The sequence below is a fragment of the Amborella trichopoda genome, chromosome 10 (assembly GCF_054954075.1).
Source record: "Amborella trichopoda isolate Santa Cruz 75 chromosome 10, AtrichopodaSantaCruz75HAP2 v2.0, whole genome shotgun sequence".
NCBI classification, from domain to species: Eukaryota; Viridiplantae; Streptophyta; class Magnoliopsida; order Amborellales; family Amborellaceae; genus Amborella; species Amborella trichopoda.
In genome coordinates, this window is record NC_142345.1 from 34,725,345 (window position 1) to 34,740,778 (window position 15,434).

At 37.1% G+C, this 15,434-nt stretch overlaps 1 protein-coding gene across 2 annotated transcripts; it reads right to left on the reverse strand.

The window, feature by feature from the left end:
- Positions 1 to 11,469: 11,469 nt before the first annotated feature.
- LOC18446626 (WAT1-related protein At2g37460) lies at positions 11,470 to 14,364 on the reverse strand. Of its 2 annotated transcripts, XM_011629666.3 has the most exons (7): positions 14,050 to 14,364; positions 13,899 to 13,961; positions 13,637 to 13,753; positions 13,187 to 13,442; positions 12,864 to 13,019; positions 12,323 to 12,474; positions 11,470 to 12,175 (listed from the first exon to the last, which is right to left on the reverse strand). In XM_011629666.3, the coding sequence occupies exons 1-7, from the start codon at positions 14,220 to 14,222 to the stop codon at positions 11,944 to 11,946; spliced, it is 1,149 nt and encodes a 382-aa protein (XP_011627968.2). In that variant the 5' UTR covers positions 14,223 to 14,364; the 3' UTR covers positions 11,470 to 11,943. The 2 variants fall into 2 exon arrangements, with proteins under 2 accessions (XP_011627968.2, XP_088705722.1); XM_088849596.1 differs by lacking the exon at positions 12,323 to 12,474 and having other exon boundaries at positions 12,069 to 12,175; positions 14,050 to 14,360.
- Positions 14,365 to 15,434: the final 1,070 nt, after the last annotated feature.

Consider the following 15,434-nt stretch of genomic DNA (forward strand, 5'->3'; position numbering starts at 1 on the left):
TACACCCCATTCATCTTATCTTACTTGACCCACCTAACTAAGCTACTTCGGCCCAAACCAAAACCCTGGTCGAACTGCGCTAATCCGAACCAAACCTTAAGAGCATATAGGGCTCGTTGAGTTTCGTGAGTGCGTCACTTCAGAATATTGACACGGTAGGGAGTGTAAAGGAGTTGGATCAAACAATGTCCATCCAGGGACATTGGGCCATTTATCATGACAACTTTACGCCGAGATCTGAGAGGGAGAAGCGCCTAGATGCATTTGAATCCAAAGCCACATCTAAGGTAAGTACTACCCCACAATTTAATCTTGTTCATTAGCCATCACACAACACTACATGCTACAATGATGTCATCTACATAAATTAGAAGGAGGATAATACCAGAGGATGATCTTTTTGGAAATAGGAAATAGTCAACCCTGCTTCTTTGAAAAACAATATTATGGAGTTTACAGTTGAATTTCTCAAACCGCGCCAGAGGTGCTTACTTGAGTCCATAAATCACACTTTTTAATTTGTAGACATGAAGTGGTCATAAGGGATCTTCAAATCCTTTAGGTTGTTGCAGGTACACTTCTTATTTCAAATGACAATGAAGGAATGCATTTTTCACATCAAGTTGATGGAGTTTCAAATTAAACATAGATGACAGTCAGGATGCATCAACTAGTGGTTGCCTTCACAACTTGACTGATGGTTTCATCATAATTAATATTATGTTCTTGACTAAACCCCCTGGCTACTAGTCTTGACTTCAACCTTTCAACTGAGCCATCTGATCTGACCTTAACTCTATACATCTATTTTGAGCCCACATCCTTTTTTCCTGGAGGCAATGAAATTAGTTCCTAAGTATGATTCTTTTAAGTACATTTATCTCTCCCTTCGTTGGGATCAGCCACCCAGTGTTAGAAGCCTGTTCTTCATGGGTGGTTGGTTCTTGAAATTGAGAAATTTGGGTTGCAAATGCTTGATGATGGGAAGACAGTCTCTTTGAGGTAAAACCTTCAATAAGGTCTTTTGTTCTTATGGGCTTAGAGGTAGTGTCAAGAAAATGAATGGTTGTAGAGTAAACATGATAGTCTGATAGATATTTAGGAGGTTGTATTGAGCAAGAGGAACAACGTGGGGATATAGGTGAAATTTATGAGGGTCTTTCAGATAAATCATGTTGCATTGTGGGAGATGTATCTAAGTTTGAATTTGGAGAGAGGAAATGTGGTGGTGAAATTTTTGTCGAGGAAATAGGTCGTAGATCGCACTTGTCAGAGTGAGGAGATGATTGATGAGGGTGGTGCCACTGAGATTGTTCATCTGTAACCTCGAAAGAGATTGGCATTTGCAAGTTTACTTTGTCCTACAATTGAAAATGCATTGAAGCAGGTGCAAACACATTATTTGGCATGCCATTACTTGTGTTAGTTAGGGAGCACTAGTTCTTAAAGTAGAACTTAGTTTCATCAAATGTTATATGTGTTTCAATAAAGAAGCGAATTGATGCTTTGTCATAACATCGATAACTTTTATATTTTAAGCTGTATCAAAAAAACCCACACTCAAGAGCCTTAAGAGAAAATTTGTTTTTTTTGAGAAGAATGGACGTGTGTAGGAAACATACACAACCAAATATATGGACAAAAGAGTAATCTGATTTGCTATAAAAATGCTTTTGGAAGGGAGATATGAAAAGTAACGTAAAGTTTGGCAATCTGTGAATGAAATACACCGCAATGAAAAAAGCTTCTGGTGAATGAAATTGTGGTAGGCGTTTTTAATATAGTATGGAAAGACCACTCTTAACAATATGATGGTGCTTTCACACAACAACATCATTTTGTGTTGGAGTGTATGGACATGAGTATATTTGATAAATGCCATGCTGACTCAAATATTATTTAAAAATATGGGAACTAAATTCACGTCCACCATTAGACCTAAAGGCATTGAGTTTGGATGAAAATTGACGCCCAACATAAGCGTGAAATTTAACAAAATAATTAAACATATCTGATTTTTTTGAAATCCACAAAAACAACATAGATAAGGAAGTAACTGAGGCTGGACTCCAAACAACAATGTAAATTAAATCAAGTGGACAATTATAATTTCTATTAGTTGAGTCTACTGTAGATTCGAAGTGTTTCCTAACTAACAAGATGAACACAATGAACCAGAAGGTAGGTCATCAACAAAATTAGCTAAAGCTAACTCTCTTCTAAGATGACTAACAATAGTGAAACTAGGATGACCTAGGCGCTTCTGCCACAAAATAGAAGCTTCTCCTCTTGCCTTGGAGATAATCATAGCAAGAGTGTAGGGTTGATAATTTTGAAGCACATAGAAGCCTTCTCTTAACACCCCTTCAGCAATCACCCTCCCAAATTGTAGATCCTTTACAATGCAACCATGAGGAGTAAACTCAAAACAAAACTTAAAATCTTTAGCAAACTGATACACCAATGTGAGTTGCTTCATTAGTTTGCGAACAATTAAAACACGATGAATAGTTAGATAACTAAAGGTAGTGGAAATAGTCAAAGTTCCAATATGGGTTATAGATAAAGCAATACCATCTCCTATGAATATAAAACAAGGACCATGGTAAGGAATCATAACTCAGAGTTGAGAGTTATCATCTGTCATATGAGCAGTTGCGCCAGGGTCCATAACCTAAGAATGATCAGTTTGGGCAGTGGCCGATAGATTGTTGAAATCATGCACTAGCTCATCTTGGAAAAATGAATTAGTTTTTATGTCCCAGCAGTTTTCGGAAATGTGTCCATGTCACCCATAATACTAGCAAGTCACTCGAGGTGTCATACCCATTTCTTACTGAGGAGGTTGATGGTAAGATGGGTAGGCTCCAAGAGTACCTTGCTGATTTTGGTTGAGACCTCTACCTCCTCTACCACCATTATGGACAAGCTCTCGACCATATCCCCCTTTGTTCCCGGATGATGTCGTCATCAAAGCTTGAGGATTATTTTCAACGACCGATGAAGATACACACTGATCTTCATAAGTAAGAAGAGATGATCAAATCTATGAAAAGGATGGACAAGGAGGTTTGGTCATCAAGGAGGTCTTAAATGACTTAAACCCTAGACAAAGACCTTTGAAGGTATAAAAAACCATGTCTTGATCGCTTACTGGACTACCAATTGTAGCAAGATGGTCACATATAGTTTTGAACTTGTTCTGATATGCAGTTACTGATTGAGAGCACTTTTGTAAATATATTAATTTTGTTTTAAGTTGGAAAACATTAGCAAATGTTTCCCTTTGATATGTATTGTAAAGTGTCTCCCACATTTCTTGACTTGTCTTTAGGTACATCACTTCAGTGAGTAAGTCATCAGAGGGAGTAGAAAGTAACCACCTCAATAGTGTTTTATCATTCATGCACCATACCAAAAATTTGGGCCGTTTGAATATTCTAGATTGGTGCCTTGATTTTCTTTTGGTTCCTCAAAACTAGATTCATTTTGTGGCCGACCAAACCCATCAAGGTGACTTTCAAGATTCAAGCCTTCAATACAATTTAAAACTTGGGCCTTCCATTTGAAGTAGTTGTCTCTACTGAGTTTAATAGAGATAACGGATGTGAAGATTAGGGAGGCCATAGTTAAAAGGAATTACTTCACTTGATGTTTTGAAAGTAAAGTACTCATTAGAAGAAGAACAATTTTGAGAAATGACAGTGATTACATTGGTACTATTGTTATCCAAGTTTTAGGGAAGATGAAACCTACTTCGACAAGTAGAGTGTTGAACTATGACTTTGCTTCACAGATACAAGTTGGGCACAAGGCTTGCCAAATTTTTTATTTGATTTATCAAAGACTAGGTCGGCACAAGGGTTGCCGAGCTTTGGCTTGGCTTCATACAAAGTAGTTCAGCACAATGTTTGATTTAACATAGACTAGTTCGGCACAAGGGTTGTCAAACTTTGGTTTGGCTTCACAGAAAGTAGTTCGACACAAAGGTTGCCAAACTTAGGCTTGGCTTCACCGAAAGTAGTTCGGCAAAGGATTTGTCGAGGTTACACTTTTGGGGGTAAAAGATGAAGACATTCTCTCAACGTACTCCCAACGATAGGATATGAAGGTAATTATTACCAAGAGATGAAGACAAAACAAAGCTTTTTTTTAAAAAAAAAATTGCAAGGCTACAAGTTAAGATCAATTCCTACCATGGGTAGGGGTCCTCTCACCACTGACTCACACAAAAAAACCAAAGATTTTTAAGAAGAGGACAAAAATCTAAGAGTTTGTTGAGAGAGAGACAAAGAATGTTGAGAGAAAGCGAGTGAAAGTTGGGAGATGTACAATAGATCAACCAGATATATAAGAGATGTTTTCAATATTCAATTGATCACACAAATGGGTGTCACAGTTATGGAAAATTCCTGTCTTCACTATAGAAATTTTAGTGTAACATCCCCATAAAAAGATGGGCATAATTTCCAATCCAAGTGAAATTTTATCAAGGTTCTAAAACCATTTTTAGAATATAGTCATTTATCTTTCATTTAGAAGTGATTTTAACTCCTTTTGATCTATTTCAATTAGTGAACGGTTCTACACAAAAACTCATAACAGTTTTTTATATTCATTTCACAGTTATGACATACTTCAAAAAATGCCTAATAATTTTCAAACCAAAAGAGGTATTAATATGAGATCTTTTCCATCTTAAAATAGATTCAAAGAGGTACTTCCCACAAAATTTTGTGATCAACAGAGATGTTTTCGATACCCAATCGATCACACAAATAGAAGTCACTGTTCTGGAAAATAGGACACATTTTGGCAAGATTTCTAAAACATATATCCACACCCATATTCACAATTTCATTCATATTCATGCATGAATTGCAAACTTGATGAACTAGGTAAACATGCATCAAATAAAAGCATGGAATCATAAAAGTTGACATGTAGATGTTGCCAAGCGCAACACTGCCGAGTGTGCGGCGCTGCCACGCACACGATGCTGTCGTGCTCGACGTTGCCAAGAGTGCTATGCAGCCGAGCGCACGACGCTGCCGAGCGCGTGACGCTGCTGTGTGTGACGTTGCCATGTGCGACACTGTCATGTTCGATGCTGCCGTGCGCGACGCTGCCATGCTCGATAGTCCAGTGGAACTTCTTCTTCTCTCCCTCATGATTCTTGCATGCCTCTTGGGTGTCATGTGGCTCACGCATGCCATGCGTGTGCCAATTGTGACTCCAAGGTTCCCCACACAGGTTCCCTTCAAAGGGCCAGGCTCCAAGGATGGGTTCAAGCTTAAGACTTTAAGCCAAGAGTTTAAGGATGTGGATGAGAGGGCAGGGAGAAGAGAGAGAACAAAACCCTATGGAGGGGTATGAAGGAGGGTATAAATAAGTAAAGAAAGGGGACGATCGCATGCAATTGACAATTGGCACACGCATGGCATGCCTGTGCCACATGGTACCCAAGAGCTATGCAACAATCATGAGGGAGAGAAGAAGAAGTTCCCCTGGACTATCGAGCATGGCAGAGTCGAACATGGGAACGTCGCACACGGCAACATCGCACACGACAGCGTCGCGCGCTTGGTAACGTCGAACACGACATCATCGTGCACGTGGCAGTGCTGCGCACTCGGTAGCATTGCGCTTGGAAAAATCTACATGTCAGATCACCCGTGCCGATGACTCACCGACGTACTACCATATGCCGGAAAAGTTCGGGTCCTTACATGATACGATCTATGTCTTTTTGGTGATAGATCATCCGTTTTGGTACCAAAAAATCCAAACCAAGACCCCATACTATGTAGGTGGGAGTAGGCCCTTTTTAAGGGACTTATTTGTTAATTTTGAACTTTATGTATGGTATTTTTGGTCAATTTTCTTTTACACTAATTTCCATTTTGTTTTTGTAGTTTTTTTCACTCAATTTCCTAGTGTTCTGAGCATCCACCCTTGTTTGAAGGTGGAGCTCTATATAAATCCTTAACTTATGTAACTTTGAGAGCTCTTTTTGCCTTGTGTGTTAATGAAACTCTACCCCTTTGCCTGAACCTTAGGTTAGTTACCGTTAGTTACCCCAGCAAAACCTTAACCCATTATGGTTAAGTCTCTACACTTAAGAAAGGGCCTCCCAAATCCTAATCTATCCTCTCGGACCTTAACTCTAGTTGTAAGGCATGGGGTTCGGGGTCGACTTCCACTACCCAAGTCGTATTACAAGCGGCTTCCTTCGAGTCTTCATTCACCATTCCTTGTTCGTGAAGGCCATTCATCATCAAAGGCCTAAGCATGAAATCGTTTAAGGTGGGGTATGTTGGTAGGGCCAGCTGAGGATCCCTCACGTCCCCGCTCCTTATTTGTTTCCTGCTTTGACTTGCTACATAGTTAGACGACGAGGGGAGGAGCCCTAGGCACCTTAACCCATCCAATCCTCTTTAACCCACACACCCCATTCATCTTATCCTACTTGACCCACCTAACTAAGCTACTCTAGCCCAAACCACTAGTCGAACTCGCTAATCCTAACCAAACCTTAGGAGCATATAGGGCCCGTTGAGTATCGTGAGCGCAAGGCCTTAGAATAATGACACGATAAGGAGTGTGAAGGAGTTGGATCAAACAATGCCCATCAAGGGACATCAAACCGCTTTTCGCAGCAACTTTATGCCGAGATCTGAGAGGGAGAAGTGCCTAGATGCTTTTGAATCCAAAACTACATCTAAGGTAAGTACTACCCCATAATTTAAATTTGTTCATTAGCCATCACACAACACAACATGCTACAATGATATCATCCACATAAATTAGAAGGAGGATAATACCTGAGGATGATCTTTTTAAAAATAGGGATTAGTCAACCTTGCTTATTTCAAAGACAATATTATGGAGTTCACAACTGAATTTCTCAAACCATGCCCAAGGAGCTTACTCGAGTCCATAAATCACACTTTTTAATTTGCCGACAGGAAGTGGTTGTAAGGGATCTTCAAATCCTTTAGGTTGTTACAGATACACTTTTTCTTTCAAATGACAATGAAGAAATGAATTTTTCACATCAAGTTGATGTAGTTTCAAAATTAAATATAAATGACAGCCAGAATGCATCGAATAGTGGTTGCCTTTACAACTGGACTGATGGTTTCATCATAATTAATACTATATTCTTGACTAAACCCCCTAGCTACTAGTCTTGACTTCAACCTTTCAGCTGAGCCCTCTGATTTGACCTTAACTTTTTACATCCATTTTGTGCCCACAATATTTTTTCCTGGAGGCAATGAAACTAGTTCCTAAGTATGATTCCTTTTAGGTGCATTTATCTCTTCCTTCATTAAGGTCAGCCACCAAGTGTTAGAAGCTGGTTCTTCATGGGTGGTTTGTTCTTGAAATTGAGAAATTTAGGTTGCAAATGCTTGATGATGGAAATACAGTCTCTCTGAGGTAAAACTATCAATAAGGTCTTTTGTTCTTATGGGCTTAGAGGTAGTGTCAAGAGAATGAATGGTTGCAGAGTTCTTTTGTTCTTATGGGCTTAGAGGTAGTGTCAAGAGAATGAATGGTTGCAGAGTAAACATGGTAGTATGACAGGTATTTAGGAGGTTGTGTTGAGCAAGAGGAACGACGTGGGGGTATAGGTGAAACTTATGAAGGTCGTTCAGATAAATGATGTTGCACTACGGGAGATGTATCGAAGTTTGAAGTTGGAGAGAGGAAAGGTGGGGGTGAAATTTATGTCGAGGAAATAGGTTGTAGATCGGACCTATCAGAGTGAGGAGATGACTGATGAGGGTGGTGCTATTGAGATGGTTCATCTGTAACCTTAGCAGAGATTGGCATTCGCGAGTTTACTTTGTCCTACAATTGAAAAGGCATTAAAGTAGGTGCAAACACATTATTTGGCATTTCATTACTTGTGTTAATTAGGAAACACTAGTTCTTAAAGTAGAACTTAGTTTCATCAAATGTTACATGTGTTGCAATAAAGAAGCGAATCGATGCTTTGCCATAACATCCATAACCTTTATATTCTGAGCTATCTAAAAAATTCTACACTCGAGAGCCTTAGGAGAAAATTTGTTTCTTTGAGAAGAATGGATATGTGTGTAATAAACATACACAACCAAAGATACGGACAAAAGAGTAATCTGATTTGCTATAAAAAAACTTTTGGAAGGGAGATATGAAAAATAACATAGAGCTTGGCAATCTGTGAATGAGATACACCGTGGTGGAAAAAGCTTCTGGCGAAAGAAATTGTGGTAGGCTTTTTTAATATATCATGGAAAGACCACACTTAACAATATGACGATGTTTGCACACAACATTATTTTGTGTAGGAGTGTATGGACATGAGTATTGATGATGAATGCCATGCTGACTCAAATATTATTTAAAAACATGAAAAGTGAATCCACCTCCACCATCAGGCCTAAAAGCCTTCAGTTTGGAAGAAAATTGATGCTCAGCGTAGGTGTGAAATTTAACAAAGCAATTAAACATATCAGATCAAGCATAATCATCGACAAAAACAACATAGAATCTAGAACCTGATAAGGAAGTAACTGAGGTTGGACTCCGAAGAACAATGTGAATTAAATCAAGTGGACCATTATACTTTCTATTAGTTGAGTCAACTGTAGATTCAGAGTGTTTTCCTAACTGACATGATGAACACAATGAACTAGAAGGCAGGTCATCAACAAAATTAGGTAAAACTAACTCTTTTCTAAGATGACTTACAATAGTGGAACTAGGATGACCTAGGCGCTCATGCCACAAAATAGAAGATTATCATCTTGCTTTGGAGATATTCATAGCAAGAATGTAGAGTTGATAATTTTGAAGCACATAGAAGCCTTCTCTTAGCATCCCCTCAGCAATCACCTTTCCATTTTGTAGATCCTTTACAATGCAACCATGAGGAGTAAACTCAAAACAAAACTTAAAATCTTTAGCAAATTGAGATACAAATGTGAGTTGTTTCATTAGTTTGTGAACAATTAAAACTTTATGAATATTTAGAGAACCAAAGGTAGTAGAAATAGTCAAAGTTCTAATAAGGGATAGAGGTAAAGCAATACCATCTCCAGTTAATATAATGCAAGGACCATGGTAAGGAATCATACTTCGGAATTGAGAGTTGTCATCTGTCATATGAGCAGTTACACCAGATTCCATAACCAAAGAACGATCATCAAGGAGGTCTTAAATGAGTTAAACTCTAGACCAAGACCTTTGAAGGTATAAAAAACCATATCTTGATCGCTTACTGGACTACCAATTGCATCAATGTAGTCACATATAGTTTTGAACATATTCAGGTATGCAGCTACTGATTGAGAGCCCTTTTGTAAATTGATTAATTTTGTTTTAAATTGGAAAACATTAGCAAATTTTTCCCTTGGATATGTATTGTAAAGTGTCTCCCACATTTCTTGAGTTATCATTAGGTACATCACTTCAGTGAGTAAGTCATTAGAGAGAGTAGAAAGTAACCAACTCCAAAGTGCTTTATCCTTCATGCACATTTCAAAAAATTTGGATACTTTGAATGTTCTAGATTGGTGCCTTGATTTTCTTTTTGTTCCTCAAAAATAGATTCATTTTGTGGCCGACCAAACCCATTAAGGTGACTTTTAAGATTCAAGCCTTTAATACAATTTAAAGCTTGGGCCTCCCATTTGAAGTAGTTGTCTCTACTAAGTTTAATAGAGATGAAGGATGTGAAGCTTAGGTGTGCCATACTTAAAAGGAATTACTTCACTTGATGTTCTGAAAGTAAAGTAGTCACTAGAAGAAGAACAATTTTGAGAAATGACTATGATTACATTGGTACTAATGTTATCCAAGTTTTAGGGAAGATGGAACCTACTTTGATAAGTAGAGTGTTGAACTATGACTTGGCTTCACAGAGACTAGTTAGGCACAAAGGTTGCCAAATTTTTTATTTGACCTTACAAAGACTGGCTCGGCACAAGGGTTGTCGAGCTTTGGTTTGGCTTCATACAAAGTAGTTCAGCACAAAGTTTGATTTAATAGAGACTAGTTCGGCACAAGGGTTGCCAAACTTTGGTTTGGATTCACAGAAGTTAGTTCGAAACAAAGGTTGCCGAGCTTAGGTTTCGCTTCACAGAAAGGAGCTCGGCATAGGATTTGTTGAGGTTACACTTTTGGGGGTTAAAGATAAAGACATTCTCTCAACATACTCCCAACTGTAGGATATGGAGGTAATTAAGTGATGAAGACAAAACAAAGATTTTTTTTTTAAAATTGCAAGGCTACATCTTAGGATTAATTCCTGCTATGGGTAGGGGCTCTCTCACCACTAACTCACCCAAAAAAAACAAAGCTTTTTTAAGAAGAGGACGAAAATCTAAGTGTTTGTTGAGAGAGAGACAGAGAATGTTGAGAGAAAGCGAGTGAAAGTTGAGAGATATACGGTAGATCAACCAGATATATATATATATATATATATATATATATATATATGGAAGATATTACAAAATGGCTATAGGTGAAAATGAACAATGATTTCGCTTACCCTCATCACCATCCAAAGTTCATCACAAAGTCACGATTGTCTGGTAGTATTTTATTTTTTTATTTTTTTTATAAATCAGAATATCCTGAAATTTGGAAGGTGTGTTCATAAAAAATAGGCGAATCACCGAAAAATATCAAAAAAATATTTTCCATGCAAAAATTGACTAAAATACCGTCGAAAACTTTTGGGGGTATTTTGGTAAATTTTATTTTTCACGAATTACGTTTTTTATGTTTTTTATATTTTTATTAGGTGTGCCTCACTAAAATGCACACACGCTCTAAATTTTGAATCATTCCGATTTATATAAAAAAAATGAAAAATGAAATACTATCGGACAATAGTAACCGCGCGATGAACTTTGGACGATGATGAGGTTAGGCGAAATCACTGTTCGTTTTCGTCTAAAAATGTTTGGAAGAATTTATATATATATATATATATATATATATATATATATATATATATATATATATATATATATATATATATAGAACTGAGAGAGAGACTTACTTAAAGAGAAAAAAAAACACTTGATCAACTTGACTTAGCTTAGAGAGAGAAAGAAGAAGTAACACTTGCAAAAATACTCACGAAGTCTAAAGAAAGAAAACCATATTTTTTGGCAGAGAGAAAGATTTTGTGCTCAGAGAGAGAAGAAAATCATATAGACAGGAAAAGTGAAGAGATGATATGGCACTTACAGGTTGCACCAAGATGAAGACAGAGAGAAAGATTTTGTGCTCAGAGAGAGAAGAAAATCATATAGACAGGAAAAGTGAAGAGATGATATGGCACTTACAGGTTGCACCAAGATGAAGAGAGAAAAGTGAGGTTGCCGCTCAGATACTATGTGAGAATATAGAAACCCTAGCTTTGATACTACGTGAGAATATAGAAACCCTAGAGAGGAGAGAGAGAATGGAAGAAAACATCTTATTTCTATTCATTTATTCAATACACTACAATGTACACATTAATAGTAGACATAATTACCCTTGAGGATAAAAAATGAAAGAATGCTGTATACAATATTACTAACAACAATAACTCTTGACACAAAATTTTAAAATAAAAAAAAAAACTAAAAAGAATTTCGAAATGACATGTTTTCCATCATGAGTTGTTCTTGAATTACGAAGGAAGATGACTTGATGAAATCTCCAAAACTTTAGAACGTGGTGAGTCATCCAGGTACCTTACGTGCAATTTCATAGTGAGACAATCTTTCTCTGTCCTTTATAGTGCTTTCAGTTGTACTATTTCTCAGCTACAAGTCCTTTCACACTTTGAATGGATTTCATCTTCTTCTTCTTCATTGTTTTTTTTCTTTTTTCTTTTCTTTGGGATGGTAACTGCATGGCTAAATATCAGCTGCTAACCACTCAAGCCCAAGCTCAATTCTTGATTTCATCTTTATTTTGGTTCCCAGATATCATCTCAAGTACTACGCCTTCATTTTGGTTCTCAGATATCATCCCAAGCACTATGCCTCCTTCCCCACTTTCCTTTTTCTCTTCACGAGTTTCTTCATTTTGGGTGGGCAAAATCTTTGCAGGCTTTCTGTCCTTTGCTTTGCCCCATAGAACGAAGTAAAGTCCACAAATGATCAAAAACATCCCTACCACACTGGAAGAAAAAAAGAAAGAAAAAAGGAATTATTAGATATACAACATGAACTATCCCCAAATGTATTCGTAGCAAGATTCTAAGAATTAACTAGTAAAATTCACGAAATAAAAAAACAGACGACGATGATGAAGATGATGGCCTTACGATCCGACGTGAACATCGACATGAAGAATAATAGGCTCTAAAATGGCCACCAATACTGTGCATAGGGGGTTGAATGCAGCAGCAAAGACAGGGCCTCTCTTCTTTATGCACCAACTTTGAATAAAGAATGCCAAAGCCGAACACATGATACCCTGCAGGTGGATAGTTTTAGCTAAGCCCGTGGGCCAAAAGAGACATCAAGGAAAAGACCAAATGGTCATTAAAGTTCCTAGTTAATGATATATATATATAAAAAGTGGACCAGCAATTTAATGTCCCAAAGAATCTCATAAATCCATGTAAAAATGAAAAAAGTTCCTTGGTATAATTGGAAATGAGAATATTATTAAATTTAATGTCATAGAGCAAGTCAATGAACATTGAATGACATTATCCAAGGGCCTATGAACTATCTAGAATTCAGAGAAACTCGTGTTTCTATTTGTATATATTTCTCGTCTCTGTTTCATAAACAATAAGTAATATCTTTTCGAACAATTAATATGAAAGTAGCATAAAATAGGTTGGTAGGAATTCTTACACTGTAAGCATAGGTAAAGAGCTCAAAATTCCATCCTAATTTCCAAGCCGAGGACCTATCAAATATAACTGAAATGACTGCAGACTGAATTGTACCCATGCCCAACATCATCGCTGTCAAGGATAGCTGAGCAGGATAATCCTTGAAAGTCCATGCCTGAAAATGTCAATAAACATGATACATAAGAAAATTGCTTTGCATAGAAAATTAAGAGGGTATGAACCTCGACAGGCGGATCAAGATTTGTGTAACCGACCCCAAGTTCGAAAAAAGCTCGATGATGATATAAAAATCAAGAGGATGAATAAGTTTAGAAGGTTAACCTGGTATACTATCCATGTAGAGTAGGCTGTGACACTTAGCACAAGCAGAATTGGACCCAGTGTCCAATTATCCTTCATGACAACGGCGGAATTGGTGACCAAAAGATCTGAAAGAGCGGTCGGATTCTTAAGGAAACCAAGGAATCCTAGCACTGGACCTTTAATTAAAGTCATGATCATGGCGCCGCTCACGCATATTATGGTACCAACAACCTTTGCTTGTCCCCTTAGACTCCTTAAATTCACTTTCTCCATTCTGATAAATGAGAATAAGATAGAAACAAAGAAGTTGTTAAGCATTTTAGTTCAAATCAGTGTACAACATGAGTTTGAGCGAAAAGAGATGAGTGTACCTTAGGAGAAAAAATAAGATAGAAACAAAGAAGTTGTTAAGCATTTTCGTTCAAATCAGTGCACAACATGAGCTTGAGTGAAAAGAGATGAGTGTACCTTAGGAGAAAAGCCATGACAAAGGCAAGGGCAGGGATGAGATTCATTATGGTGGCAGCAAAGGTTGAAGAAGTGTAGTAAAGCCCTGAGAAATAGAGGATTTGGGAGAGTGGAACCCTGAAATAAATGTAACAAGTCAAAAAGAGTGTAATCCATGGAATAAAGAAAGAAAAAGATGAGTATAATAGCTGAACTATAACAGAAACAGAGATTGTGAGCAAGATAGAAGGTATTATATCACCAAATTAGGAACTGCTCTTACCCCAATAATCCAAGAATAAATATTTTACCCAAGTCTTTCAGGGTCATGGGAGGCCTTTTGTTCCTGCAAAAATTTCAAAAAGTTATAGAGGAACTGCACTCCTGCAAAAAGCAGAAAAGAACAGAGAGAGGGAGAGCTTGAGAGAGCTTACTTATCAAGAAAGTAGGCGAAAGGTGAGATGGCAAGTGTGGCAATAGCCTGCCTGTAAGTAACAAAGATGAAACGACTCATCCCCCTCTCAAAAGCCACCCTAGTTATCACATACATCACTGCCAGAGAGCTCTGGAACAATATTTGAGCAAACAGAGGGGCATGCTTCACCATTTCTTCCCCCTTGGATTTCACTCCTCTCAAATCACACAACAAGAAGCAGAAAAGTTGCTGATTATAATGATGAAGAAAGAAAGAACGAAGAACAAGGATAAATGCTCTCTATACATGTCAAACTCTCCCATCAGTTTATATAAGCCCGAGGGAGATGTAGCCATGATAAAAGAACAAAAAACGCAAGTGGTTCGGAAAAAGATTAAGTGAATTAAATTAGTAGAGGATCTCACGTCGCGCCCGCCACCGCCTGACTCGAATTCCTTTGACCCATATTCTATCTATATATGGCCGCTTAGGTGATTGGAATTGACTGGAGACCATCTCCTTGACTATATCCGTCACCCAATAATAGAATAATAATTAGGGGAAAATGACCTCTCCCCCTTTCCCCGAAATTTCCATAACTATTGATCCTCCACTTTAAAACTTTGGAAACGTTAGTCCCCAATTATGATTTTTTTTTTCTTTTTTATAAATTAGAAAAAATTTATATAGAGCCTAGGATCTAAACAATCAAATAAGAGCCTACCTCAAAATTTTCACTAAAAGAAGTTGTTTTGATGCCTATATATGCTCAAATAGATCATCTCGACATCAACATGCATAGATATGAGAAAAAATGGATTTTAAAGTTTGGGAATACTATATTTTGTAATGTATTTTTGGACCGTCAATTTTCAAGATTCTTAAGTTTTCATAGATCTGTCGATCTACACTATTTTTTAAGCTTTAAAATTTATAAATAAAGATGAAAATATATTTTATGGCTACCATAAAGATTTCCAGTATTGAAACCACATTTCTTGACATTATTTGAAGGTAGGCTCTAATTTTATTGTTTAGAGCCTAGGCTCTACACGAACCGCACCCTTATAAATTTGATCTTTTTTGTTTTTGCAAAATGCTAAACCCATCCATTAGTCAACTCCCTTCTCTTTCTCTTCTATTGTCCAAAACCAATCTTACATCTGGGAACCATACTCTATAAATTTAGACTTGAAAAGAAAATGAATTTTTATTTAATATTATGGCTTATTTTACAATTGCATCGATATCTTTTTAACTTGGAAAATAATTAATCAAGATCTTTATTACTATTGTTAATGGCTTGCTATTTATTTATTTATTAAATAAATTTATCAAAATATCTATAAGAGATGAATTATTTAACAATTAATATATTATTGTTGTTGTTATTTTTATTATTAT

Bases quoted from the DNA above. Each gene is read 5' to 3' on its own strand.
- LOC18446626 (XM_011629666.3), bottom strand. From the start codon at position 14,222: ATGGTGAAGCATGCCCCTCTGTTTGCTCAAATATTGTTCCAGAGCTCT. The intron at 13,962-14,049 runs GTAAGCTCTCTC...AAATTTTTGCAG, and splicing joins TTCGCCTACTTTCTTGATAA to GAACAAAAGGCCTCCCATGA. The intron at 13,020-13,186 runs GTTAACCTTCTA...TGACATTTTCAG, and splicing joins CTACATGGATAGTATACCAG to GCATGGACTTTCAAGGATTA.